This window comes from Protomyctophum parallelum, assembly GCF_964188405.1.
Source record: "Protomyctophum parallelum genome assembly, chromosome: 1".
Classification (NCBI taxonomy): domain Eukaryota; kingdom Metazoa; phylum Chordata; class Actinopteri; order Myctophiformes; family Myctophidae; genus Protomyctophum; species Protomyctophum parallelum.
The window spans coordinates 57616028-57643580 of record NC_139697.1 but is presented as its reverse complement, the minus strand read 5'-3'; the positions used below and the strand labels follow the sequence as shown (position 1 = coordinate 57643580).

Sequence of the window (27553 nt, the reverse complement as noted above, 5' to 3'; positions counted from 1 at the left end):
GTGTGTGTGTGTGTCATAAAATGCATAGACAAACTGTAGCCCCCGACCCTAAATAATGGCTGTGTCACTTATCAGCTAAGCAGGAAGGTCAAAACCCCAGGTGGTCTATTTTGAGACTCTAAAGATAATATCAGATCAAATATCACACCAAGAATTTGGAATCACTGTCTTCTCAGCCATAGATTGGCTTCCTGCCTGTGGAGTGTGGAACAATTGATATGCAAATAGACTTCAGTTCAAGGCATAGCAAGGCACCACTGTTACGTTCTTAGCTTACACATTTGATGACACTGAGTGTGTGTGTGTGTGTGTGTGTGTGTGTACCAGTGTCACACCTCCCCCACTCCCCTGCTGTGTGTGTGTGTGTGCGTGTGTGTGTGTGTGTGTGTGTGTGCCTCATTGGCCACTCCTCCAGCAACTACTCTCCTTCTTCCAGTCAAATTATATAGAAGTTCTCATTACTTCTCATAACACAATATTTACATTTCATCCCTACCTTCTCAGCTCAGCAACATGATGACAGGCCCCAGAGAAGGACACGCAGCCACTCATTGGAAACACCTTTGGCCACAGGTAACTACTGCTCTTCCCATTACCAGTGTCAAGCATTATATCTACTACAACTACATTTTCATTGACTGCCTTAATGCAGCATTAATAATGCACAATTGTTCCACAGATGACAGATAGATACAGTTTAACAGTACTTCTCATACTAAAACAATATTACCCTTTCACCACTACCTTCTCAGGTCAGCACCATGCGGACAGGCACCACACAAGGACACGCCCCCCCTCATTGGAAAGGCCTCTGCCCACAGGTAACTACTCCTTTTTCTCCCCTGTACTGCATTTTTGCTACTAAACTCATTCACAACATAACCACAAAATATGTCCTATCATGCACACAACTCTCTCCATCACTATTAATAACTCATGAATGCTACACATTTATTTACTCTGTCTGTGTGTTGTCTGTGTGTTTCCTACAATCCACATTATGTCTGTGTCATAGCCAACGTGTGCTGTCCTTTACACTGCTGTGCAGTGTGCACATGTCTGCTTCACTCTTCCACAATTCAGGCCGCCATCCAATGACTTTCTCTTTCTCTCTAGAACCTGCTGAGTTCAAAGGCGACCCTAACCCATCCACCGCCAGTGCTACTGCTCCTCCCCGTGCCCCAAATACACAAACTAGACCAAAGCGGAAAACCAAGTTCAGCACAAAAAAGAAAAAGAAAAAAAATAACCCCACAACAACCCCAAACACTGTTTCACTTGACACGCAAAGGCGTACTAGGACAAACGCACAACAACAAGCTCGCACAGCAGAAACACCTGCCGAACGTCACCGCCGTCTACATGCTGAAGCTACTTCAAGAGCTACTGCTCGCGCAGCTGAAACACCTGCCCAACATGACCACCGGCAGCGTGTTGACACTACTGCACACGCTACTGCACGCGCAGCTGAAACACCTGCCCAACATGACCACCGGCAGCGTGTTGACACTACTGCACACGCTACTGCATGCGCAGCTGAAACACCTGCCCAACATGACCACCGGCAGCGTGTTGACACTACTGCACACGCTACTGCCCGCGCAGCAGAAACACCTGGCCAACATGACCACCGGCAGCGTGTTGACACTACTGCACACGCTACTGCACGCGCAGCAGAAACACCTGGCCAACATGACCACCGGCAGCGTGTTGACACTACTGCACACGCTACTGCCCGCGCAGCAGAAACACCTGGCCAACATGACCACCGGCAGCGTGTTGACACTACTGCACACGCTACTGCCCGCGCAGCAGAAACACCTGGCCAACATGAGCGCCGTCTACGTGCTGCTACTACTGCACAAGCTACTGCCCGCGCAGCAGAAACACCTGCCCAACATGACCACCGGCAGCGTGTTGACACTACTGCTCACGCTACTGCACGCGCAGCACTGTACACTCAGAGGTTGGCTCAAACAACGCAACAAGGACGTCGCACAGCATGTCCTGATGACATGCAATACTTTGATGAGACTCTGTATGATGCCACACACACACTCGGCACAGTCAGCCTTTTCGAATGCTCCAAGTGCTCAGCATGTGGCGCATATTGTTGGAAAGAGGAGAGACCAGGATTCTGCTGTTCCAATGGTCGTGTCGATCTCCGTTACGACCCTGACAGCCCCAAACCAGGTTCAATCCCTCCCAAACCTCCACAGACCATCAGAGAATTATTTCTAAACAAACACTTTGTGCGAGATGCCAGAAGGTACAACAACGCTCTGGCTATGGCCTCCATTGGAATGACACAACCCCAACCAGAACCTGGCTTCAACCCAACCCTGCGTATTCAAGGCAAGATGTATCATACAATTGGCCCTCTACTTCCTGAATCCGATTCTGCTATACCCTGTTTTGCACAAATCTATGTGCATGATCCACAACATGAACTGCGCAACCGCAGAGCACACCATTCGAACCAAAACCTCGACGAACACCTACTGGAACAAGCACAGGCAGCTTTGCACAACTGTAACCCTCTCATACAACAGTTTAAAACAGCTGCAGAACTTGCTGCTAAGGATCCTGCTACAGAGATGTACATCAACCTCAGTGCCAACGCTCCACGGAACATCCACCCAGGTTTGTAACTCACAACACTGTCACATTCGCTACACCACTCCACATGACACTACACATCCTTGATCACAATATCGCAAATACAACCTTTCACAGACATTACTACAGCTACTATACTCATTCCAGACACAATTTTCACAACCCCCTCCCCCCTCCCCACACAGGTACAGTCAACCTCCCAAGTGGCACAGACATTGCTGTCATTGTTCCAGGAGCTACAGAAAACCAACAGTTTGGACCCATCGACGTACAGATACAACTTCGGAGTGGTGGGCCAAAGCGGATCAACCCTCTTCACCCACTCTATGATCCCCTCAGTTATGTACTGCTCTACCCTGAAGGCGACTATGGCTATCATCTCGCACTCAATCAACGACTACCTGATGGTCGACAGGGGATCACTGCCACAGACTTCTATCGCTACCATCTTCAACTACGTGACCCAGCAACTCACTTCAATTTGTTCCTCCGTGCAGGTACTTCACATAACACATATATGTAATGTACCTAATTCCACACTTACAACTACGCAGTACAATACCTCCATTCACATACCCTCATTCCACATATTTTGCATTTGCCTCCACCCTAAGCCCTGCATTTACAACATGACATTGTCTTACATTTACTATTTTTCTTACAGGGAAACTGAGCCAACAGTTTGTATGTGATCAGCAAGTGAAAATTGAGGGCCAAAGACTAAAATTCATGCGCAAAAATCAGAAGACACTCAAAGCAGAAAAGTACAAATGTGTACAAGATGCCATTGCATCTGATGAAGCCATCCTTCCAGGAAGGATCACAATACTACCCTCTACTCTCTACGGATCACCACGTTGGTATACACACCAGTTCCAAGACGCAATGGCTATCGTTCGTGAAAAAGGAAAACCGGATTTATTCATCACTATGACCTGTAATCCAAAATGGAAGGAAATAACCCAGTCACTTCTGCCAGGCCAACAGCCTCACGACCGCCCTGACATCATTGCACGGGTCTTCCACATGAAGTGGAACGCGATGATCAACGACGTATATAACCAACAAATCTTTGGTCGTGTAGATGCATATGTCACAGTCAAAGAAACACAAAAACGCGGACTCCCACATGCACATGCACTGTTCACGCTGCTTCCTGCTGACAAGCCTCGCGTCCCTGCTGACATTGACCGCATTGTATCCGCAGAAATCCCCGATGCCACCACTAACCCTACACTGCATCGTGTGATCGCCAATAACATGATACATGGACCATGTGGTGCACTGAACATGACTTCTTCCTGTATGGACAAGGGCAAGTGCACAAAAGGATTCCCAAAAGAATACAGGACAGACACAGCCATGTCTGAGAGCTCCTACCCTTTATATAGGCGTCGAGAAGAAACACATGGAGCACCAGGCTGTTCGTTTTTGAAGACTGGCAGGGGTGGCATAGAATTCCTCATCACCAACCAGTGGGTTGTTCCATTTAACCCATACCTATCTCTCAGATATGAGGCTCATATCAATGTTGAGGTCGTGTGCTCTGTCACTGCAGTCAAGTATCTCTACAAATACATTGACAAAGGTCCCGACGTATGCATGGTCAGTGTTGATCGCTATGATGAAATCACACAATATGAGGTGGCACGCTACATCACTGCCTCTGAAGCTTTCTGGAGGATTTATGACTTCCCTATCCAAAAGAAATATCCACCTGTTGAACAATTGGCAATCCATTTGGAAGGACAGCAACTCATCACCTTCGACAATGACGAAGATGCCCAGGCCCTCATTGATTCCGGACCACCGCGTACAACTCTCACAGCCTACTTCACAGCAATGCAAGATAATCCTGATAAGAGACACATCACTTACCCAGACGTCTTCAAGCATTTCTCCTTCACCAACAAGACGTTCAAGCGCAGGAAACAGAGAAGGAGTGGTGGTCATAACCAAGACCAACTGGCTGACACAATTGGGCGCATTCCTGTACTTGCCTTTACTCCTCACAACACTGACCTGTACTTCATGCGGATGTTGCTCTACCGTGTTCAAGGTCCAACCTGCTACAACGACCTTCGCTCTGTTAATGGAGTTGTGCATGACACATACGCTGCTGCCTGCATTGCACGAGGCATCTGTGAGGATGACCATGAAGTAGACATGGTTATGGAAGAAGCAGCATTGGTTGCATTTGGCCCTAAGCTACGTGAGATCTTCGCACACATACTCATATTTGTACTAAGGAAAGACCACATTCAATTCTGGCAAAGACACAACCATTCCATTTCAGAAGACCTCACACATGCTGCAGGCCTTACCGAACCAAATGACAACATACTCAACCAGGTACTTTTGGAGATTCAGCAGCATCTTGAACGATATGTATATGACCTCACTATCAACTTCAATCTCCCTCAGCCAAATCGTGATCTCATTCGACAAACCGAACCCCATGACATCAGACATGAGACACAACACAATGTTCCTGAGCTGCAGCGTTACATTGATGCAACACAACACCTTCTAAATGACAAACAGAGAGCAGTTGCAGATTGTGTCCTGGAAAGTGTTCAGAACAACCGTGGCAAGCTTATTGCACTTGATGCAAGTGGGGGTACTGGAAAGACCTTCACACTTACCTTCATCCTTAAATCTGTGCGTGCAGATGGAAAAGTAGCCCTTGCAACAGCCTCAAGTGGAATTGCTGCAACATTACTTCCAAAAGGAACCACCTTTCACAGCCGCACCAAGTGTCCCATTGTACTCACAGAGGAGTCAATGTGTGCTATCGGTACTACGTCCAGTACAGCAGAGCTCATCCGTCGGTGCTCTCTCTTCGTCATTGATGAGGTGTCCATGATGGATCGCCGTGCTGTTGAAGCTGCCGACCGCACATTCCGGAAACTCAGGGACTGTCCTAACTCACCATTTGGAGGTAAGACTTCATTCAAACGTATACACTTTATTACTGTACATTCTGACGGCATGAATGACTATATTGTGGCCTTTTTATGTACAACAATAACAGCTGCCAACACCTTTGCCAGCCAATCTTCATTACAAGACAAACACAACTACAAAAGAAACACAATATAGTATCACTTCCATAATAATTGTCTATAATGCAGCAACTTTGTTATTACACTCTCAGGTATTACCACCATCTTCAGTGGAGACTGGCGCCAGATCCTACCAGTCGTTCCCCATGGCACACGACCTCAGATAATTTCACGATGCCTGAAGAGTTCCCCTCTCTGGAACCATGTTCAAACCATGAAACTCACCAACAACATGCGCATAACACATGCAACAGCAGGGAGCATGGAAGATGACACTTTGTTCCACCAGTTTCTGCTTGATCTGGGCGAGGGGAACATCCCCACTATTCAGGATAAGGGAGAATTTACAGTCACAATAATGGATCGCTTTCTCATGCCAGGATCAACTCTGCACGAAATGGTCGACTGGGTATTTCACAACCTTGCACACAATATGACCGACCATCAGTGGCTTTGTGAGAGAGCAATCCTCTGCCCAACCAATGCAGAAGTGGACACAGTCAATCAATACATTGCCCACAAATTCCCAGGTCAGGAGCACATCTTCCACAGTGTGGATTCTGTGGAACAACATGACAACCATCAGTACCCAGTGGAATTCCTCAACACACTTTGTCCATCAGGCATGCCACCACATCGCCTGTCACTGAAGGTCGGCATGATCATAATGCTACTGCGAAACTTTGACACAGTACATGGCCATTGCAATGGCTCACGCTACATCCTGAAGCAAGTCCGCCCACATCTTCTCCTAGCAGAGCTGGTAACTGGGGTCCATGCCGGCGCCCAGCTACTCATCCCTAGGATACCTTTCTCACCGTCTGAGAATATGTTCCCCTTCACACTCACCCGCAAACAGTTTCCTGTACGCCCTTGCTTTGCCATGACTGTCAACAAGTCACAAGGTCAGTCACTGTCACGAGTAGGTGTATACTCTGTGAAAGACTTCTTTTCACATGGACAACTCTATGTGGCAGCAAGCAGAGTTGGCAACCCCCAGCAACTCCGAATCTTGCTAATCAATGAGGAGGACAACACCAAACGTACCGACATGAACAATGTTGTATACAAAGAAATATTAACACATTGACCATCAAACTGAACTGCTGAACATTTCCTCTTTCACTGGGCCAAGCCACATACATAATAACCACATTTGCCCATGAAACTACCGGTATATACATACATAAATGCAATTACTACACTACTAACATGACAATGACTGTTTGACACTTTCAGTTCTATATATGACTATGATGTACTGTTTTTCCATTTTCAGTGAACAAGTCTATATTAAAGCAATTCTTCCTCAAAATACATATATCAATAATATGATCCATTACATCACATTACCCACACTGTACATTTGGGAATACCTGTGCGACAGTCCATACTTTCTGTGCTGCATGTCAAACTGGGGTCTTTCATACTTTTCAAATGGGGGTCTGTGGGCTAATAAGTGTACATTTTACAGTCCTTGCCATGAAAACATTTCCCTACCATGCATTTATACAAATACTGTCGATTCCTTCATTTGACTTGAGATAAAAGGTTAACGTGAGTTTTGTTTCTGACTGTTTTCTGCTTGCTTATTTAGGCTATTTTCATTGCATTCCCTTTATCAATCGTATCCTAAGAGGAGATCATTCACAACCCATGATATAAATAATTCGTAGCAGTGATAGCGATATCTGACCGTTACATATGGTCAGATATTACATACAACAAACATGCCACGAAGAAAATGTTATCTCCTTCCTGAAGGTAGCAGATATGGTGTACCAGCATACAATAAAGTAACATTCATCTTAATTAAATTAATTTGCGTTAAAATAAAAAACATCTCCCCGCTAATCATGTGTCACCACCAGTGAAATGCATGTTGGGACAGACACAGATTAATACTGGGACACATTTCTCTGCGCAACAGACCCACACGGGGAAAACAACTTGGACCCAGATACTACTAGCTACTCTTGCGTCAGTCGACATAACTTCTTCTTTGGGAAGCATCGCAGCCAACGCGCGGGTTGCGTGGCACAGGCACCTGAAAGCCAGCTCTGACAGTTCTGACGGGGGCATGTTAACGTGAACGAAAATATTCAATAACTTCCATTTATAGACAGAATATCACCACCAAATTTACATCTCACATCAATGGTGTACTTATGATTGTACTACAGCATTTCCTTATTAAACTTACGTTTAATTAGCCTACTTTTGTGCCCAACCCAACTTCACAACACCATCTGTAAACAACCGCCCCCCCCCCATCACATTACCCACAATGAACATCATTTGCTGTTCATATATTCAGAACGGGTAAGGACTAGTATTGATAACTTCTTAAAACCGCAGTAATTTATAATATAAACAAAATGCAACACAAAACAGAGGCAATGAATAAACATGAGGTAGAATAACAACACATAGACACTAGGGGAATCTACTAAACGATAAACATTTCTGTCAGCTATGTTTATTTAAGTATGTAGTATAAGTAGTGCAACAGCTGCAGGGATGAAGGACTTTTTAAATCTTCCAGTGTTAACAGCTTGGTGTGTTAAACGATTAAACCATCGATCAAGGGAAGAATGTGAAATTCACTATGAGAATTGGATCGATTCTGCAGAATAGCAGTTTGCCTCATGCAGTAGCAGAGAGGAGTACTGCACATACAACTCATATAGACTCTTACTGGCCCACTTTACAATCTTTGATTTTCAAAGGTTCTGAAAAACCATGCCACAAGAGAAAGAGAGAAATAATGCATGCAAACAAAAGCTTGATAGAAAAGATTCAGCATGCTTTATCTATGTTTAAAGAATAAAGAAAAAAACATGCATTGAAAACTCAGTTTTGAATCAACTGTATTCAGCTTTAAGTAGGAGTCGTCATGCGTTATGGCATTCATTATTGAAATAATGTGGGAAATAAATTAGTGACATCTATCTATAGGTCTATTATAGCTTTTAAAAACGCACAAAATCTTGGTGTACATGCGTAGTATTTTAATATTGCCTAATTTTCCATCGGGCACAAATTAGCCGCCGGCTACTTGTCCAAAGAAAAACAACACAGTGGACTACAGCCAGCCAGCTATGGTGACAGAGAAACTAACCCTAACGACTGGATATGCCTTATGAAAAGACTGGATATGCCTTATGAAAAGACGTCGCGTTGCAACGTGAGAAAGTTAATGAAGACCGGCAAGTGGGGGGGGGGGGGGGGGGGGGGCTCGTTACCATGGATATTATATTATATTATATATTATACATATATCACTGACAGGTGACAGGTGACAGGTGGCTAACAGCGAGATGGCGGCGCGTCCAGAACGCGAGGCTCAGCGTCTAACCAGACTTTGGAATACGGTGATCATTTCACTACTACTCTTGACTCTGTGTACACAATACTGTCGTGCGTTGACATCATACAACCGACACGAACTCCTGGATATAGGACTACTCTGCACAGACGTTGTATTGGATCACAGCCAACTCCTGCTGGAGATCGTGAAGGCACCGCGGGGCAGTCCTTCAGTAGCAGCAGCCGGAGGCGGCGTATAGAGACCGCAAGCAACGACGGGGGAAGCGGGGTGGGATACAAGCTAGGCTGAAGCTTTACCCCCATCGACTACCGCTACCTTCAATTTTCCTCGCCAATGTGCGATCGCTGGCGAACAAAATGGACGAGCTGCGGCTCCGAATCACTTCACAGAATAAGATGATGGACTGCAATATTTTGATTTTCACATGGCTCAGTGACAGTATCACCGCCATTCAGAAACACCGCCATTCAGAACCATAACCCTAACCCTAACCGGGTTTCTGAATGGCGGTGTTTCTGAATGGCGGTGTTTCGGAATGGGGGTCTGTTCCCCCCCAGCAGTGTGATCGAGCTTGAAGGACACTGCGTTTTCAGAGCTGACAGAACAGCAGACTCCGGTAAGAGCAAGGGGGGCGGACTTTGCATTTATGTAATTAAAACATGGTGCACTAACGCTACCTTGGCTGGGAGTTACTGCTCTGTTAGTGTAGAATACCTGCTGATTAAGTGCAGACCCTTCTTTTCACATCCACCTCCCACCTTTTACATCCACCATTATTGTTGCTGTGTACATTCCTCCGGATGCCAATGTTAAAGTAGCACTGAAAGAGCTTCAGGCAGCCATCAGTAAGCTGCAAACTGCTCAACCAGACGCAGCTTTTGTCGTGGCTGGGGATTTCAACCGCTCCAACTTGAAAACAGTGCTACCCAAATTTCACCAACATGTCTCCTGTGCCACGAGAGGAGACAATACACTGGACCATGTTTACGCAAACATTGCCAAGGCTTATAAAGCCATTCCCCTCCCCCATCTGGGTCAATCAGACCACATTTCACTGTTCCTCATCCCCTCATATTTACCTGTCATTAAACTGATAAAACCCACAGTAAGGTCAGAGGGAGCTGAATGCTCACTCCAGCAGCAGTTCCAGCACACTGATTGGAGTATATTTTCCACCCAGGCCACCCAGGACTCCCTCACGGACATTGATATACACTGGCTCTGTTTTGGACTACATCAACAGATGTATAAACAATGTCACTACACACAAGAAAATAAAAACATTCCCCAATCAGAAGCCTTGGATGAATGCTGAGGTCCGCCTACTGCTAAAGGCACGAGACGCTGCTTTCAGGGCTGGTGACACGGAGGCCTACAGCTCAGCCAGGGCTAACCTGAAGAAGGGCATCTGGAGGGCCAAATATGCATATAAACTGCGGATAGAGGAGCACTTCAACAACTCTGACTCTCGGCGCATGTGGCAAGGCATTCAGGCACTCACAGCGTACAAACCCCATAACTCCACCCCCTCTTCCAGCAGCTCCTCTCTGCCCGACGAGCTGAACCACTTCTACGCTCGCTTCGACCGGGACAACAGTGAGACCGCCACCAAATCCGGCGTTCCACCAGGTGACCATCCGCTCACGCTCTCTACCAGTGAGGTGTGCGCCACACTGAGTAGGGTGAATGCACGGAAGGCTGCGGGCCCTGACGGCATTCCTGGTCGTGTATTGAGGGCATGCGCTGAGCAGCTGCGGCAGGAGTTTTCTGTGACATTTTCAACCTCTCTCTGTTTCAGGCAGTCATTCCTGTCTGTCTCAAAACAGCTACCATCGTGCCAGTACCAAAGCATTCCACAGCAACATGCCTGAATGACTTCCGCCCTGTGGCACCCCCATCATCACCAAGTGCCTAGAGAGGCTGGTACTGGCTCACCTGAAAACCTGCCTACCCCCGACCCTGGTATGCCAGTATGTCAGTATGCCTACCGTCACAACAGGTCAACTGAGGATGCCATCTCCACTGCAATTCACACTGCCCTCACTCACCTGGAACTCACCAACACCTATGTAAGGATGCTGTTCATTGATTTCAGCTCCGCATTCAATACCATCATCCCCTCTAAACTGGTCATCAAACGTCACCACCTTGGCATCAGCACCACACTCTGCAACTGGATTTTGGACTTTCTGACCAACAGACCCCCGTCTGTTAGGTTGGACAATCACACCTCCTCCACCCTGACACTGAACACCGGCGTACCACAGGGCTGTGTGCTTAGTCCTCTCCTCTACTCCCTCTTCACCTTTGACTGCGTTCCGGTGCTTGGCTCCAACACCATCATCAAGTTCGCGGATGACACCACGGTGGTAGGCCTGATTAAAAACAATATAACGAGTCGGCCTACAGGCCGCGTGGTGCGCTGACAATAATTTGGCTCTCAACACCACGAAGACCAAGGAGCTAATTGTGGACTATAGGAGAACTAACCGCTGTGACCACACCCCGATCCACATCAACGGGCGGTACGTGGAGCGGGTGTCCAGCTTCAAGTTCCTGGGTGTTCACCTCTCTGAGGACCTCTCATGGGCTCTCAACTGCTCCACCCTGTTCAAGAAGGCGCAGCAGTGTCTCTATTTCCTAAGGAGACTGAGGAAGGCTCACCTTGATCCCCGAATTCTGGTGAACTTTTACCGCTGCACCATTGAGAGCATCTTGACTAACTGCATCTCAGTGTGGTACAACAGCTGCACAGTGTCTGATCGGAAGGCACTGCGACGGGTAGTAAAAACGGCCCAGTACATCATTGGCTCCCAACTCCCGTCCATTGAGGATCTACAGCGCCAAAGATGTCTGCGTAGGGCGAACACTGCCTGCTGAACTCTGCCCCTTCTTCAATGACACTGAACAATGATACCCCCTTCCGTCCCCCCTTCCTCCTTCCCATCTGAACTCTCATGCTCACATCATACATACACTAGCATGTTATTAGCCTGGTTAATAAACCAGACTAATATCGCACGGACCGCGGGATATTAGTCTGGGGAGGCTCAGCTTGGATTTCATTTCCAGGGCGGCGGGTTGAAACATTTTCTCTTTGACGCAATTGGTCAGAGCTACTGTCAGTCAAAGGTCTCAAGCATTGAAAGTCACTGTACCAAAGCCCGCCCATATTGCATACCGTGTCCCGATTGGCCGCCCCATTTCTCTGGTGTAGGAAATGGGCGTACAATTGAGCCTCTCCAGACCGTAATCCGCTGGCAGGCAAATTTTGTTTTGCCAACGGCTGATTCGGTCTGGTTTATTAACCAGGCTAGCATGTTATGGCTTATGGCTTGTGTGGGTGGGTGTGTATATATATGCATACTCCTCATTTATATTTATACTTCATTGTCTATTTTTCTATTTATTACCTTCATTATATATTACTGTACATTCTGTACATTCTGTACATTCAACAACAAGTGTATTTATTCCCATTATTGCATTACTGTATTGCACTCTGGTTGGACGCCACTATTCATTTCATTGTCAAAGTATTTGTATACTATGTGCAGTGACAATAAATTGAATCTAATCTAATCTAATCTAATCTAATCTAATCTAATGGACATATTTATATGGTCGCTAGAGAGAGAGAGAGAGATTCCATTTATTGTCATTGTACAGTACAAGTATAGTACAGCGAAAAGTATTTTCGCATCTCACCAATAGTGCAAACATGTCAGTAAGGAGGATAAATGAATAAGTACAGTAGTAAAGCACATATGGGCTGAGCAGTAGTAATTTAGATAAATATGCTACGTAACATCGGTATGCTCGACAGTGCAGAGTGACATTGTTTGTAGAAGTACTTACTGTATATAGAATCCCATGTGTGCATCCCTGCGGTGCAGTTGGGGCGGATATATAAATTGGGTTGTATAATAAATGCGGCTGGATAATGGGCGGATAATAACGTGTAGATGTGGTTTTTGGGTGACAAAAAAACCTCCATCCAGGTGTCTCTAATGGCCCAGGCGGTGGCGTAACCGTCTGGGCCCCCGACTGGTAATCCAGTCGCAGTGTGCCGCGGGTTCGACTCCCGAGCCCGACACGGCCTTTACTGCATGTCTTCCCCCATCTCTCTCCCGTTTCCTGTCAGCCTACTGTCTGTCCCTTCAAAAAAAGTATATTTATAAGTATAAATATGTGGGCACTCACCATGTACAGCACATAGAACAATGGTAAGAGAACAAACCCTTGTGGTGACTGGTGAGGCAGTAATAGAACAGAGTGAATCTAATAGTTTTCCAGGCATGTGTAGGCCTACGTGGGTGTCAGCGTCTGACAATGGGAATAATCTGCCGTTGACGTGAAACAATGTGCCAGTTGATGCAAAACAATACGCTTGAACTGTCTGAGAGCTATCAGTGGACCTTTGGCTTTGTAGGGGTCCTGCAGTACTGTACAGCCATGTGCTCCAGGACATGTCTCAGGGCTTTCAGTTCTACACGCTGCTGACAGCACTGTGAAATGACAGCCACCTCACTGGTGGCTGGGTGAACTGAACTTCACTTGGGGCTCATCAACTGTTTCTGCAATTCATGCAGCTTGTTACCTCTGGCAGCAGAGTTACAGAGAGAGAGAGAGAGAGAGAAAAGGCCTAAAATCCTGCTGAAACTTTTTCACCTGTTGGACTGTTGGTTGCGTCACTAGCAGCAAGAGCAAGACGCTGCGCTGTGCAATGCTCCCCTACCAACTCTGAGTTGAATTCCACTCCATTCCAACTCCTTGGCGGCATCCTGTCACAACAACAGCACCATCAGTAGAATCTGCTGCAAGTTTCTTTTTCTTTCTTTTTTTCCCCTCACTATTTAAATTCTTCCGTCAGCAATTGTTTCACATCCTCAAAAGTTGCTCAGTTTTCAGCACCCGGGAAAGAACGGTCTACTTCCGCATTGTTTCAATTTGGACACCAACAATTTGTGTCCAAGTGCTCAATGTGAAACCCCAGCTGCACAGGGTTTCCTCGTGCTAAATCCACAGGCCCGCCTGCAGTGCCAGCTCTGACCAGTAGGCCAGCCCTTCTGGGGCTATAGGGAGCAGGCCTCAATAGAATGTGTATAACAGGATGTTGGCCCGGTTAGCCCGCCCTCAGCCCTCCACTACCTGTGGTGGGCCTATGATTTCATTCCCACTATCAACAATGTATACACATTCTGAATGGCCCTGCTGATAGATACAGTAGCATAGCTCGGAATCTGTTCTTGAGAAATAAGTAGCTGAATGGCTAGTATTACAATTGTATTATCTTTTTAATGTATAACATTTTTTACTTCTCAGGATTCCAATTCAAAAATAGCAAAAAAAATATTCAGGATTCCAATGAAATAATAGCTAAAATAGCAGATCTACAAGTTCAAAATGCGCCGCATTGCGACACGTTTTGAACTTGTAGATCAAAATTCTAAATTGTTTAAAAAAAAAAATCAAATACAGAGATAAGATGTTTCTGACCGGCAGTATATGCAATGTGGCCCTCTGGAGTGAGTGTGGAAATATAGAGGTCCTCACCATCATCAAAGTTGCCCACCCGTGATCTATGTAATGCACATTACCTAACTAATGAGTTATGTAGGGTACTTACATGTATAATGTACTTAGATAACTGTCTGTGGACTCATCCATTATTAAGGTTAACGCAGGACTTTTTAGCACAACTTTGTCAACATAATCCACGAGTATACTTGTGGAGCAATAGCTTGGTGCCTTTCTGACAGACCTTTCTCAAACACATTTAGTACCGGGAGTGCCTTCAAAATAAAGGCTATAGAGTGCCAGAGTTGTCTGATCGCTTTTACTTTGAAAGCCATGAAACAGGAAACACTTGCCTAAAAAAGTTGACTTTACAAAAGGGACCTCACATCCCCGATCATCTTAATATATTGTTTTACGCTCCAAAAAGCGTTCATATTTCGCGGGAGAGACGGATGAGGAGCAGAAATGAAGCGCCAGCATATCGATCCATTCATCACCGCGGAGAGCGCCCTGGATTAGGAGATACGAGTCATTCTTTCCGCCGCGCTAACATGGGAGTCAATGACAAGCTAATAGTTGCACTGAGCGTTAGCATACGGCAAGCGAAAAGTGAAATGCCAAAAAAAAAGAAATTGAAAAATTCTGAATATTCTTATCTCGCCCCGCGTCGCTGGGACGTCGCTAGGACGTCCTAGGCACCAATATGTCGGGATCCTTATGACGTGCTCACACGTGTTTTGTCTTAATTGTGTTAAGGTAGCTTCCATAACTTGGTGTCATTGTGCCACTTTTTGAAAGGACACTCCGTCTCTCTGATGAATTTAACCCGATGACCACTTTTTCAATAAGCCAATTAGTTTTCCGCCATAGAGTAGGCGGTTTTGAGAAGCCCCTTCATTTCCTCCTTACACTAAGGTTCATTTCTGGTTTATATCCAGTCGCGTGCAAGTGTTGTGCATTGGAAATATCAGATCTACAAGCTCACAACATGTCGTGCTAAGACTTGTTGTGAGCTTGTAGATCTGGTATTTCCGCTAGATCTGTGTCACACTTTCTTTTCAAAGCGGCTGTATGAGAAATGCCTTCCGAGTGGCGACTTAAAGGTATATTCAGTGATTTCACTCAAAAAACCTTAGGTTTCGTTTTTGGCTGTGGGACCTAGCCTTTCGTCCAATCAGGATAGAGAGTCAAAAACGAAACCTAAGGTTTTTTGACCCCCAGGGGTTAACTGGGGACAGGGAGGAACTCCTTATATGGCCAGCACACTATAGTAGGGAGGATTATCACAACAAAACAAAAAAAGAAGTGATATTTGAATTAAGTGAAATCACTGAATATACCTTTAAAGTTTTATAACATTGAAAGGCACGGCCATTGTACAACTCAAAACTCAATCAGCTAATTTGATAGTTGTTAGTCATGGATACAATCTGGTACAATCAAGTTAGGCTGAAACTAGAATACAAAAAGGCAGTATTTGTTGAGAATCACTGCACCAAAGCACGAGTTCATTAAGTTTTACAATGGAATGAATGGATATTTTCTGGAATTCAACGGAAGAAGTCCATGTTTGTCCACTGGCGCACCTTTCGCCATTTTGTCTGGGAGGCAATACCAACAAATCTTGGTTCCAAAATGTTACTGCTACACCTTGTGACAGTTCAGTCTGCATTAGTGAAACATTTCTACGATCTCCCATAGCCCGGCAGCACAATGACGCCATCCTCCTGTCCACCTATCTGTGATGGCACAGTGATATGTTAAGCTCCATAGAAAAATAAATGGGAAGCAATGTTAAATAGAACAGTAACTGTAACAATACCCGAGCTGTTTTTCTGTGGATGAGGATACATTTCATTATGTCATTAAAAATAGATATGTGCAAAGTGGGAAAACAATTTATGAGCACAGTGTGCATACCGTAGTGCATACCGTAATCATTTCAATCCAGGACAAAAGAGAATTTGCTCAAAGTAATTCAGAGTTTTTGGTAATCAGAATTCTTTGACCCTCCCCTCCGCCCCCAAACCCATGACTTTTCATAATTAAAAGCAATTCTAAAATTGTCAAGTTTGAATAGTTGTCATTACCTAATGTCTCTGAACAGCATGTGCACAACAGAGGACGCGAGTGAGTGTGTGTGTGTGTGTGTGTCTGTGTGTGTGTGTGTGTGTGTATGTGTGTGTGTGTGTGTGTGTGTGTGTGTGTGTGTGTGTGTGTGTGTGTGTGTGTGTCGTGTGTCCGCGTGCATGCGCATCACCACTTTCTGATGAAAGAAAGTCCTGACTGATAATGACACTTGAATTTGTAGTGGTGGATCTAGTTCCTGTACTGATGTGTGAACGTAAATATAAATTATGAGCAGTGTGCACGTATCAAATCAAACATTTTAATGTATTTTTGATGTATAAAACATGTGTCTGTGTGTGCATCTGTGTGTGTGTGTGTGTGTGTGTGTGTGTGCACGCACGCACGCACATATGCCCTGTTGACACTTTGAAGCTCCTGATGAAGTGATGGCACTTTCGGAGGTGATTACTGAGGTATACGACGAAGCCTGGAGGTAAGCCCATAACCATCATTATTACTGGGAGAGGAGGCAGGTGTCAAACCCCAAGACAGACATACTAGAGACAGACAGGGCAGACTGACAGACACACGGGAAAAGAGCACAAGAGGGAAGGAGAGGAGCGTGGTGACCTTTATGTGAGGAACACGTGGAGAGAGGAATGATGGGGTGTAAAAGGGGAGGACAGACGAAAGAGGAGAGGCGCTTTGGAGGATCGGAGGTGATGGACCAGGGGATCAAGATCCATCACATCAAAACACACCCCATTTCTCAAATGTCACTCCCTCTCTGAAACAGAGTCAGTCTAAAACACAGACAGACCGTGAAAAGCATTGACTGCAGGAGTACCACAAATGGGATGTGAGAGAGTAATAATAACTACGTACTAACTACTTAAAATTTGACCGTAATGTTATTATGAAACATTGCTCATTGGTCTCTTTATGAGACCTGCTATGGTGTGTAATAAACAACTACTGTAGCAAATAATTTCTATTGTTTTAATGAGCCCTGTTGCATCGCTTTCACGTTACCGTAGCACTGGAACAAAAGACAGTAATGTCCGACGCAGACGCCAGAGAGAGGGATGACAGTACTCCTCCTGTCACTAAAAAGAGTCCATGCTCCCGAGAAATTCCTCCCCAAATACCAAAAAGAATGGATGTGTCTTTCACCCCTCAGTATTACTGAACGATGCATTTTGCAATTATAATGTCAGCCACCACAGAGCTACAGGTAATATATAAGATTAACTTTTAAAAAACTTTCCTCAGAGGTGAATTCAATTCAGGTGTCAAAGCAGCAACCCGCAATGGGAGGAACATGCCTCTGTGCTGCTGTGGTGTACTACGAAGCCCGGGGTTATACTGCGTGGCGAGAATTGTCTGATTTTGATGTAATAGCTGCATTATATATTCAATTCAGGTGTATCTCTATGATAAACAACCGTGCTTACCATGTTGTAATACTAGGCGGTGGCTTATTGTTGAGAAAATTCAGCCACACCGATAAATCAGCACAGAAGACTTAACAGCATCGTATTCCTGTGGTACACTGGTGCTCAAAACATTCCCCGAGGTTTGTGTCAGGTCTGCATGGTGCACATTGTGAGTTGTTTTCGAGGACTGCGTGATACGATATCCACTCCCACTCCCCATCCACACTTGTGCTTATGCAACATCCAAAAACAACTGCAGAGGATGCTCTTCCATTGGAGATGATGGGAAAATGGCAGCTAGTATGTACCCTGTTGTGCTCTAGTATGTACCCTGTTGCTCTCCACCATCGGCACCGCGGTACAAACTGCTTGTGTGTGTGTGTGTGTGTGTGTGTGTGTGTGTGTGTGTGTGTGTGGGGGGGGGGGGGGGGCTTATTCCTCAGAATTTTGTGCATAATGCATAGTCAAGACCTTATGACTCTGTTCAGCACTGACACATGCACATATAAATATTATACACCTACAACCACAGACACTATACGGATACGTGTACACTACACAATTACAATCACACACAGACACACACACACACACACACACACACACACACACACACACACACACACACACACACACACACACACACACACACACACACACACACACACACACACTTGAAATGTTTATTTATGTCCACATAATGAGAAGTACAGGAATACCTTGTACAAAGGACATAAACACTGCCAGTGCAGTTTGACAGTGGGAGAGCAGCCAGTTACAACGTGCATGGACGGCAAAGCATCGTTACATACAGTACAGCTGACATGTCGGACACAGGGCAGCGGACATAAATCATGGATAAAGGAAACAACGCCTTCTCTAAATTGAGCGGCTTCCTATAATGGCTGAAACTGAGCAGTACCTCGCTAACTGCTTGGCTCTCCTTTTGGAAAGGCCGGCCATTTGTAAGCCCCTCACAACCAACTTATGCACATTCCCTAGGCTGCCAAAGATACAAACTAAAAGTTTACATCTGTAGCCTAGCTGTGAGATGGTCTGCATTAGCTGCTGATACTTCAGCACTTTGGTTAGAAAGGCTTCTTCCAGGCTATAGTCAAAGGTACAGCCGACCTCGAGAATGAACACCTCTCTATGGTTTTCATTTACACACACACACACACACACACACACACACACACACACACACACACACACACACACACACACACACACACACACACACACACACACACACACACACACACACACACACACACACACACACACACACACACACACACACACACAATCAGTGTATAGAATATATTGTTTTAGTGAGCAGAGAAAACAGCAAGGAATAATAAAGGATTTCCTGTGTACACGTCTGTGTTGCAATATAATCAGCTACCCAGAATCCCACAGTACTTTGAAAACGCCTCAGGATCAAACACGCTCACGATGCTTTGCAAACATACCCACAGCATTTCCACGTCTCTCGTTCTCTGCCTCTCTCAAAGTCACCCAGGCTTCTATGTACTTGTCCTTGATTCCATCTCTTATTCACAGATCCTTGTGTTGTCTTTGCCTTCTTGGCATGCTCATGGTGTTCTGCACCATGCAAAATGTACAATATTCATGTTGATAAAAGCCAAGTTCAGTAAGCTAAGTCCCAATAGAAAGGTCAGCGGTCAGACTGTGTGAGTTGTACTTCTCAATTTTGTTTGTTCATGGAGCTGTTTTTATACAGCCAGACATACCGTAGCTACAAGACGTAAACATACCGTAGATAACAAATACAAATAGTCTTTTTGGTTCAAAAGACTGAGAAAACAACAGTGGTTTGTTTCAAGGCAACAGTATATATACATTCAGTACCAATATAAATAAAAGCAGAGAACAATTCAACAACCTTATGTAAAAACAAAGAAGATCTTCACCTGCAGCCAGAACATCAAACGGAATTGTGTGTGTACTTATTTGAACTCTATTTTTCATCAAACATGAAACATCATCTGCCATCTACCCCCTGGCCTGAGTTCTGCATTATCAAACTACTTGTACCAGCTACAAATAAAACTAGAAAAAGTGCCCTTCTGGGCACTTGTCTCCACCAGGATAGGAATGTAGGACATTGCAGCTTGCCTTCATCTGGTGGTTTGGATAAAAGGGCAACAAAAGTAAATCAGGATGGAGTCTGAGAAATCTGAAAGACCGGTTTCGTTGAATGGCTCTAGAGAGACTGTGTACCAATTTGCGTGATGTTTGGACAAAATCTGTAGGTGTACTGTGCAAAAACTTGTTTTGCACAAAGCGGCCTCCTGGTGGCGCTATAACAGGCCGTTCTGGAAAGTTTGGGGCAGAGGTTCATCGTTGGCATCCAGGGAGTGTGTGTGCAAATGTTGGCATCGACCGGGTTAACGGTGGCCGAGATTAGCTGCTCACGGACACACACACACACACACACACGGACAGACGGACACACACACGGACGGACGGACGGACGGAGTGCAAAACATACTCTCCCCCCATGCCTTCGGCCTGGTGGAGACAAAAAACTCCTCAGTAATTGAGGGACATGAATATTGAAAGCCCCCAAACACATATATACTTAAAATCAGGAATCATGCCACTTCACCTTTATCGAACTAACCTGAGTGAGAGTATCCGTTTGGATCGAAGATGACTCAAAACAAAGTAGCTCATATTGATTTTCAGGCTGGCAAAGGTCTCTGGGGACTGCTGAGAACATTCAGACCTCAGACTAGCCCATTCTGACCTGAGATCAGATTCATACGAGGTTTCCGCCGGACACACACTGGTCTGATGAACCCATTCTGACCTGAGATCAGATTCAAAAAATGTCAGTCGCTCTTCGATTTTTCAAAAATAGCAGACCTACAAGCTCGTATCGCGCCACTCGGTGGCGCGATATGAGCTTGTAGGTCTGCTATTTTTAAATAGCTAAAGCATAACGTGATGCTGACACCAAAATGGGTGCCCGTTCAGAATGGGCTAGACACTCTCACTGTCTGAGGAGAAGCAAGTGGTGCATCGCAATATTTAACCACATGAACCCTAGGGTAGCTAAACTAGCTATTCTGTCATTATGTCATAATCCTGCAAAAACAGCCCACGAGGTGGGTCTGCTGTTGTGTTGAAGGATCAAAGATATATTCATCCAGCAGATAAACAGAGATACAGTGTCTTAGCCCGTTTCCAAAAAATAGCTGCATACCGGTATGTAAATATTTAGTGATGCCAAAGGCAAATTCAGGTAATGACTTTGCTAACTCTAAAGGAAATAATCTGGTTTAAGATGTTGACACAATCACATGCCAAGAAGCTGAAAAACCTTGCCAAAAATATACTGTACACAAAGATCAAAGCTGAACACAACATTCAGTATAGTCATTACCCACGACTATACTATACCATGACATCAAACAGGTCACCTCCTATAAATATCTAGGAGTGCACATGGATTGTGATCTAAACTGGCACTCCCAAGTATGTGTGCAAAAGTACACCAACGCCTTCATTTTCTCCGTACACTTTTTGGTGTAAGTAGAAACATAATGCTGATCTTCTATAGAGCTAGTATAGAGTCAATTCTAAGGTATGGTATCACCAGTTGGTTTGGAAACCTAACTGTAAAATACAAATCTGAGATCCTTAGATTAGCCAAAATGGCAGGGAAGATCATGGGTATGTCTACACCTCCGATCACCCCCAGGTCATCTTTGAGCAGGCCACCATTGGACAGGTTAAGAAAATGGTGTCTGACGTCCCCTCCCATGTACTATACCCTGAGTATCGGCTAATGCCATCAGGTAGGAGGTATACGAGGTCCATGCGTGCAAATATAATAGGTACAAGCATTCCTTTGTCCCTCTGTCAATCACACTCCTTAACAGAGTCCTTGCAGAGGGCAGACAGGGTAGGGGTCGAAGGTTATGAGGTGATGTTCTTCCTCTTTTGCTATGTTGGTGTGTGGTTTTTTAATGTTGTACGGTCGGGGTCACTGTGTGCCTTTGTTGTCTTGTATTGTGTATTGTTTTGTATTGTATTGTATTGTATTGTATCTGTATGCTGCAGTATGTATGCATTGCATTGTAACATCTTATAGATTAATGGCAGACCCTTACATGTTGCCACAACTTGTTCTTTAAAGCTCCATCGATCCCCAGTTAAGATTTGGGTTATAACAATTGGATGTTAGGACTATTATCCCTCCCTTTCCATCACGTCCGCTCTCTCCTTTCACCCTGTCAGTTGAAGTAGGTCAATAGCAAGCCCAGTGGGAAGGTGAACACAAACGGCAGTACATTCCATGGCTTCCCTCCATTGATTATACGTTGATTACAGGTATAATCTATAATGCACAAATTGTCTGCACCTTTTCTCTCTGCCTTTGCATGTTGGCCTTTGTTCCATGTGGATCCTGTAACATCCAGCAGTGGTAATTCTCTTAATAAAATACAAATAAAACTCTGGGAATACCATTGACATTGTCACACGAAGAGTGTAAAGGTTTCGTCAGCTTTTTGACCCCGGCAACGGCCACTGTGCAAGGAGCTTGAGTGTAATAAAGTAATACTACTATGAGAATATTAATATACTAGGATTAGAGATGCACGACATTAAATTCACGACCTAAATCCGATCTCTGGTTATTTGCAGTGTCATGATATCGGATATATTACATTATTATATTATATCATATTTATATTGAATTTGATTTTTTTGTTTTGCTGGTGAAAGTAGATGGTAAAACAGCCAACAGCTGACGCTCTTAAAGAGACAGAGATATGCATCAACATCGGTGAAAATAATCTGGATTATTTTTAGACCGAATGGATACCAATATGGCCGATTTCGATACGCTACCGATTACATTGTGCATCACTAACTAGGATCCTTGCAAGACAAATGTCTGATTGTCCAGCATGATGATGTTGATTTGACTTATCATATATGTCATTCATTATAAAATGCTTCATATGTGAATTCCCGTATTAGAACTATAATTAAGCATATCATAATGCATTGTAACAATGTTCATAGTTATACTATAAATACCAGTAAGATGCCCTGAGGGCGAGAAGCGAGGTTGAGTGCACACATCCGCCTGAGTGACTGCTGGGCGAGCGCTGGCGCTTTGGCATGGGGGGGGTCAGATCAACATATGGAATGAATTCTGTACTGGCCATATATGGAGCGTGTCTTGAGTGTACAGGGTTTGATGAGATCAGATCAACATATGGAATGTCAGAACAGGTCAGCTCCATATATTGAGACTATAAATATACCGGCTGCCGGGCGCGACTGCACTAATAACATATATGGTGACGTGACGTGTTACAAGGCATGACATATCGACGGACGGACGGACGGACGGACTGACAGGTTTTGCAGGTTTTCATCGTAACCTGCGACCTACAGTCGGAATAATACAACATGTATAATAGACATGGGCTTCATAGGAAGTGTTACCAAATGTTTATCTATCGCAGAGCCAATTCCATGTACACGCAAACGTACCTGACAAATTAACAATAAAAAAACTATTCTGATTTGAGAGGGAACACTGCAGTAGATTTTTGCAGGTACCGTTAAGAGGACAGTTGCCAGAGAGACACAACAGGACAGGGACAGCGAGTGCATTTTAGCCGCGGCAGATGCCGCTGCCAGTAAAATGCACTCGCTCCTTCTGGGAATAGGGGCGTCGTTTTTTGCCAGCTATACCGCTGTGTTGTTAGCCCATTCTGACCGGGCACCCATTTTGGTGTTGGCATCATGTTATGCTTTAGCTATTGAAAAATAGCAGATCTACAAGCTCATATCGCGCCACCGAGTGGCGCGATACGAGCTTGTAGGTCTGCTATTTTTGAAAAAAATCGAAGAACGACTGACATTTTTAGAATCTGATCTCAGGTCAGAATGGGTTCATCAGACCAGTGTGTGTCCAGTGGAAACCTCGTATGAATCTGATCTCAGGTCAGAATGGGCTAGTCTGTGACATGGATAAGGTGAGGACAAGGGGAGAGGCAGACGGGAGTTCAGCAGTAACAAGGTTCGTACACGAGAGCCAGCGTGTCAGGGCGTCAGGTGAGAGAGCGTGAGGGAACGGAAGACAGACAGGCAGGCAGGCAGGCAGTCAAGAGGGCAGAGGACTACTGTAACAGAGTGAGAGAGAGAGAGAGAGAGAGAGAGAGAGAGAGATGTGGTGGGGGGGCAGAGAGGGTTGCTAAGAGGTTAAGCACACACACTTATACCCACGGTTAAAGCCTGCACCCTCCCATATTATCCCTGCCCTTACCCCCTGCACGGCCACATGCCAAGAAATCCGATTTGCCAACTTTAGGAAGCTGTGTGTGACAGCCAATTACTGGGGAGAGGGCTCCCGGCGGAGTCACCTCCTCACCTCGCAGCCAAAACACCTGCCTGTCAGACAGTCACGGAAGGCAGAGAGATGGAACAAACCAGAGAGACAGGGAGGAGACTAGTAAAGCTAGCTGGAGTGGTTCACACACTTTCCTGCACATTTTTATCTATCTATATACTATTCCTCTTAATCCCCCCCACCCCCCCAAACTGTCTCAGTTGGAACTCATCATGTTGATGGGCTGGGAGTGGGACCGATCATCATTGTTTGCAGTCAATCACGGTAATGTCCAATACATACTCCATTGCTTCACGAGCCGAGTCCCGTTAATACTTATAACAACACACCGAAAAGTGACCAAAACAGCAATAGCACTATCTCGGTGATACTTTGCTTTGATACAGCCACAATCTGAATCTGGTGTGCGCAGGCAAACATGTCTGCGCACACCACCATTGTTTAGAGCCACATTGTTAAAATGCCAATACTTTCAGGCTGAATGTTGTACAGAGGAGTGCACTTTTTCTAGTTTGTTTTGAACGAGTGTATGACGTCATACAGTTATGCAGTGTACTCGTTGTCAGAGTACTTACAGTAGTGCAGTACCCATAGTACTTGGAAGCCAGTCTCTGATGTCAGTACTATGACGTCATTTTTATGGCATCCGGGATCTCATAAAGTATATGGGCACACAGGGACGTGGACACAGAGACAGAGAGATAGAGATTTGTGGATTTTCAATTCGGTACTGTGAGTTCTTCAAATATGCAGGTGACACGCATGGATTGCATTTATTAGTTAGATTACATTATTTGTCAAAATCTACTATTGATTTTCATTCAATTTCAATTGTTCTTCTTGTCTATTGAAATAACCAGTTTCCCCTCAGTCTCGTCTTATCTTAATGGCTGAGTTCACGGGAGCTGTGAATATGTCAGCTCACTCATTGTAAGTTGCACTGTATAGGAGTGCACTTTCACTGCAGAGTCAGTGTGCAGAGTGTATTCTGTACTAGGCTGGCACAGAAGGTACCCACCTTCAGTTTGGTCTCATGTGCCACAGCAGGAGACTTGTCTCTCTTGGGAGGAAGGTACAGTTCCCATTTGCCGTACTCCTTCCTGGTGTATGGGTGAGATTGGCTGTCCCATCCATCTAGTGAGATGGAGAGAGAGGGGAGAGTGAGAAACATATAGACACTTAAACAGTCTCAGGAAGAGAGAGCGGGGGAGAGAAACTAGACTAGGTGAAACCTAGTATGGTTGGACAGCAATGGAACAAGTTGTTTCTAACTTTATTGTGTTGTCCATGACATATTTAAAGTATTGTCAGTGTATGACCTTGTTACAGTATATTTCGATAACTGAGACAATGGCCATTAACTCTTCAGAGCTTACGGTTTAGTCACACTCACACAGAACAATACAACTCACAATTTTTGACTAACGGGGTCTTCAGAAGCTCTCCGACTGGATTGTCCTAGACCAGGAATCATGCAAAGGGCTAAAACTATGTACAGTATAATAATAATAATAATAACAGTATAGGCTACCCAGAGAAAGACGCAACATCTCTGGAGTCACATGCTCTCCAGTAAGCCTGCAAACTTCTATACTTAGTAAACTAGTACTTATTAGTTGACCAGGGTCACCAATATACTCAGTCCACTCTACACCAAATCACTTCACCGAGAAAGAAATTAAATAAAATCTCACAACACAACGTGTTGTGCAACGTGTTGTGTCACGTTGCACAATGTGCAATATGACACATTTTGAGCTTGTGGATCTGCTACCAGTAACCCCCCAGCATAGGGATTCTAGGGTTCAAGTGGTTAAAAACCTACATACTGACTGTACTTCACTGACTGGAGTCCCCCAGGGGTCTATGCTACCGCTAAGCCCCCTCCTTTTTCTCCCTGTACACCAAATGTAGCTGATCTACAAGCTCACAATGCGGTAAATTGGGACATGTTGTGAGCTTGCAGATGACCTATTGTGGCAGAATGTTTGCTCTAGAATAGGGATGCTATGATTCACGTGGTGAATTTCAAGTTTGCTACAGTCTCAGAGTGTCCCAGCCATGCCATCTCCTTGACAGCTTCCCTATACCGTCTCTCCTAGTAAAGAAAAGAGAGTGTCGAGTGTCCCCTCAATGGCTGTGAAATGCTGTGGGTGGTCCCAGACTGCAGCATTCACATTTATGTCTCAGGGAATTGTGTTTGCCAAAACACAGCCGGGGAAAAGTACAAATTAAGTACAAAAGCAGAACAACGGAAACCCAATCCGAAAGTTCCAATCTACAGAGAAAACCGTTTTGTGTGCAGAAAGCTTTGACACAGTGGTTCTGTTTAGCGGGGATTAGAAGTTTTCTAACTGTAGAGGAAGAGAAGCGCCAGAACAAATTAGTCAGACATTGCACACACGCGCAGTCGCGCGCACACACACACACACACACACACACACACACACACACACACCCCCCCCCCTGACAAATGGAGCTGTAATAATCCAGTACATTTTACACATCTTTAATACAGCAGAATATAAAACACTTTCAAAAACACTACATCAATCAGACATGACTGTGTGTGCATCCAAGCGGGCATGTGCAAGTGTTGAGTGTGTGTGTGTGTGTGTGTGTGTGTGTGTGTGTGTGTGTGTGTGTGTGCATGCGTGCGTGCGTGCGGACGTGTGTGCACACGCAGTAAAGTGTTTGTGAAGAAATACATTTTCCAGCAATAGAGCCAGTCAAGCTCTGAATGAGGCTAACTGAAATGACAAAATGGTTAATACCTGAGTCACTGGGTGGTAGGTAAAGGGCTGGGTGGTGGGCTATAGCCTATAGGTTGGATGGTGGGCTATGCTATGGGCCTGGTTTGTGAGATAAGGCAGTGGTTTTCAAACATGTCGTGCCCAAGACACCAATAACCAAAAGTCAAAATCTCAAGGCATGCACACCTGCATTCATTTTGGTGCAAAATAGCCTCTATAACGTGTTATCACACATATTTCAACTTGTCAATGCCAAATAAAAAGTGAAATTATAATAATTGTATTCGGAAATAAGTGCACACAATGTAACAATATACTGTAGTAACTTTTTATAGTTATTTATACAGTGTTGCAGT

At 44.9% G+C, this 27553-nt stretch overlaps 1 protein-coding gene across 1 annotated transcript in view; it reads right to left on the bottom strand.

The window, feature by feature from the left end:
- The window catches only part of gbe1a (glucan (1,4-alpha-), branching enzyme 1a), a 194692-nt gene that overhangs the window by 114037 nt on the left and 53102 nt on the right, over nt 1-27553 (bottom strand). The window contains exon 3 of the mRNA XM_083777724.1: nt 25463-25578. Coding sequence (XP_083633850.1) covers nt 25463-25578 — 116 coding nt within the window. The remainder of the gene's footprint in view (nt 1-25462; nt 25579-27553) is intronic.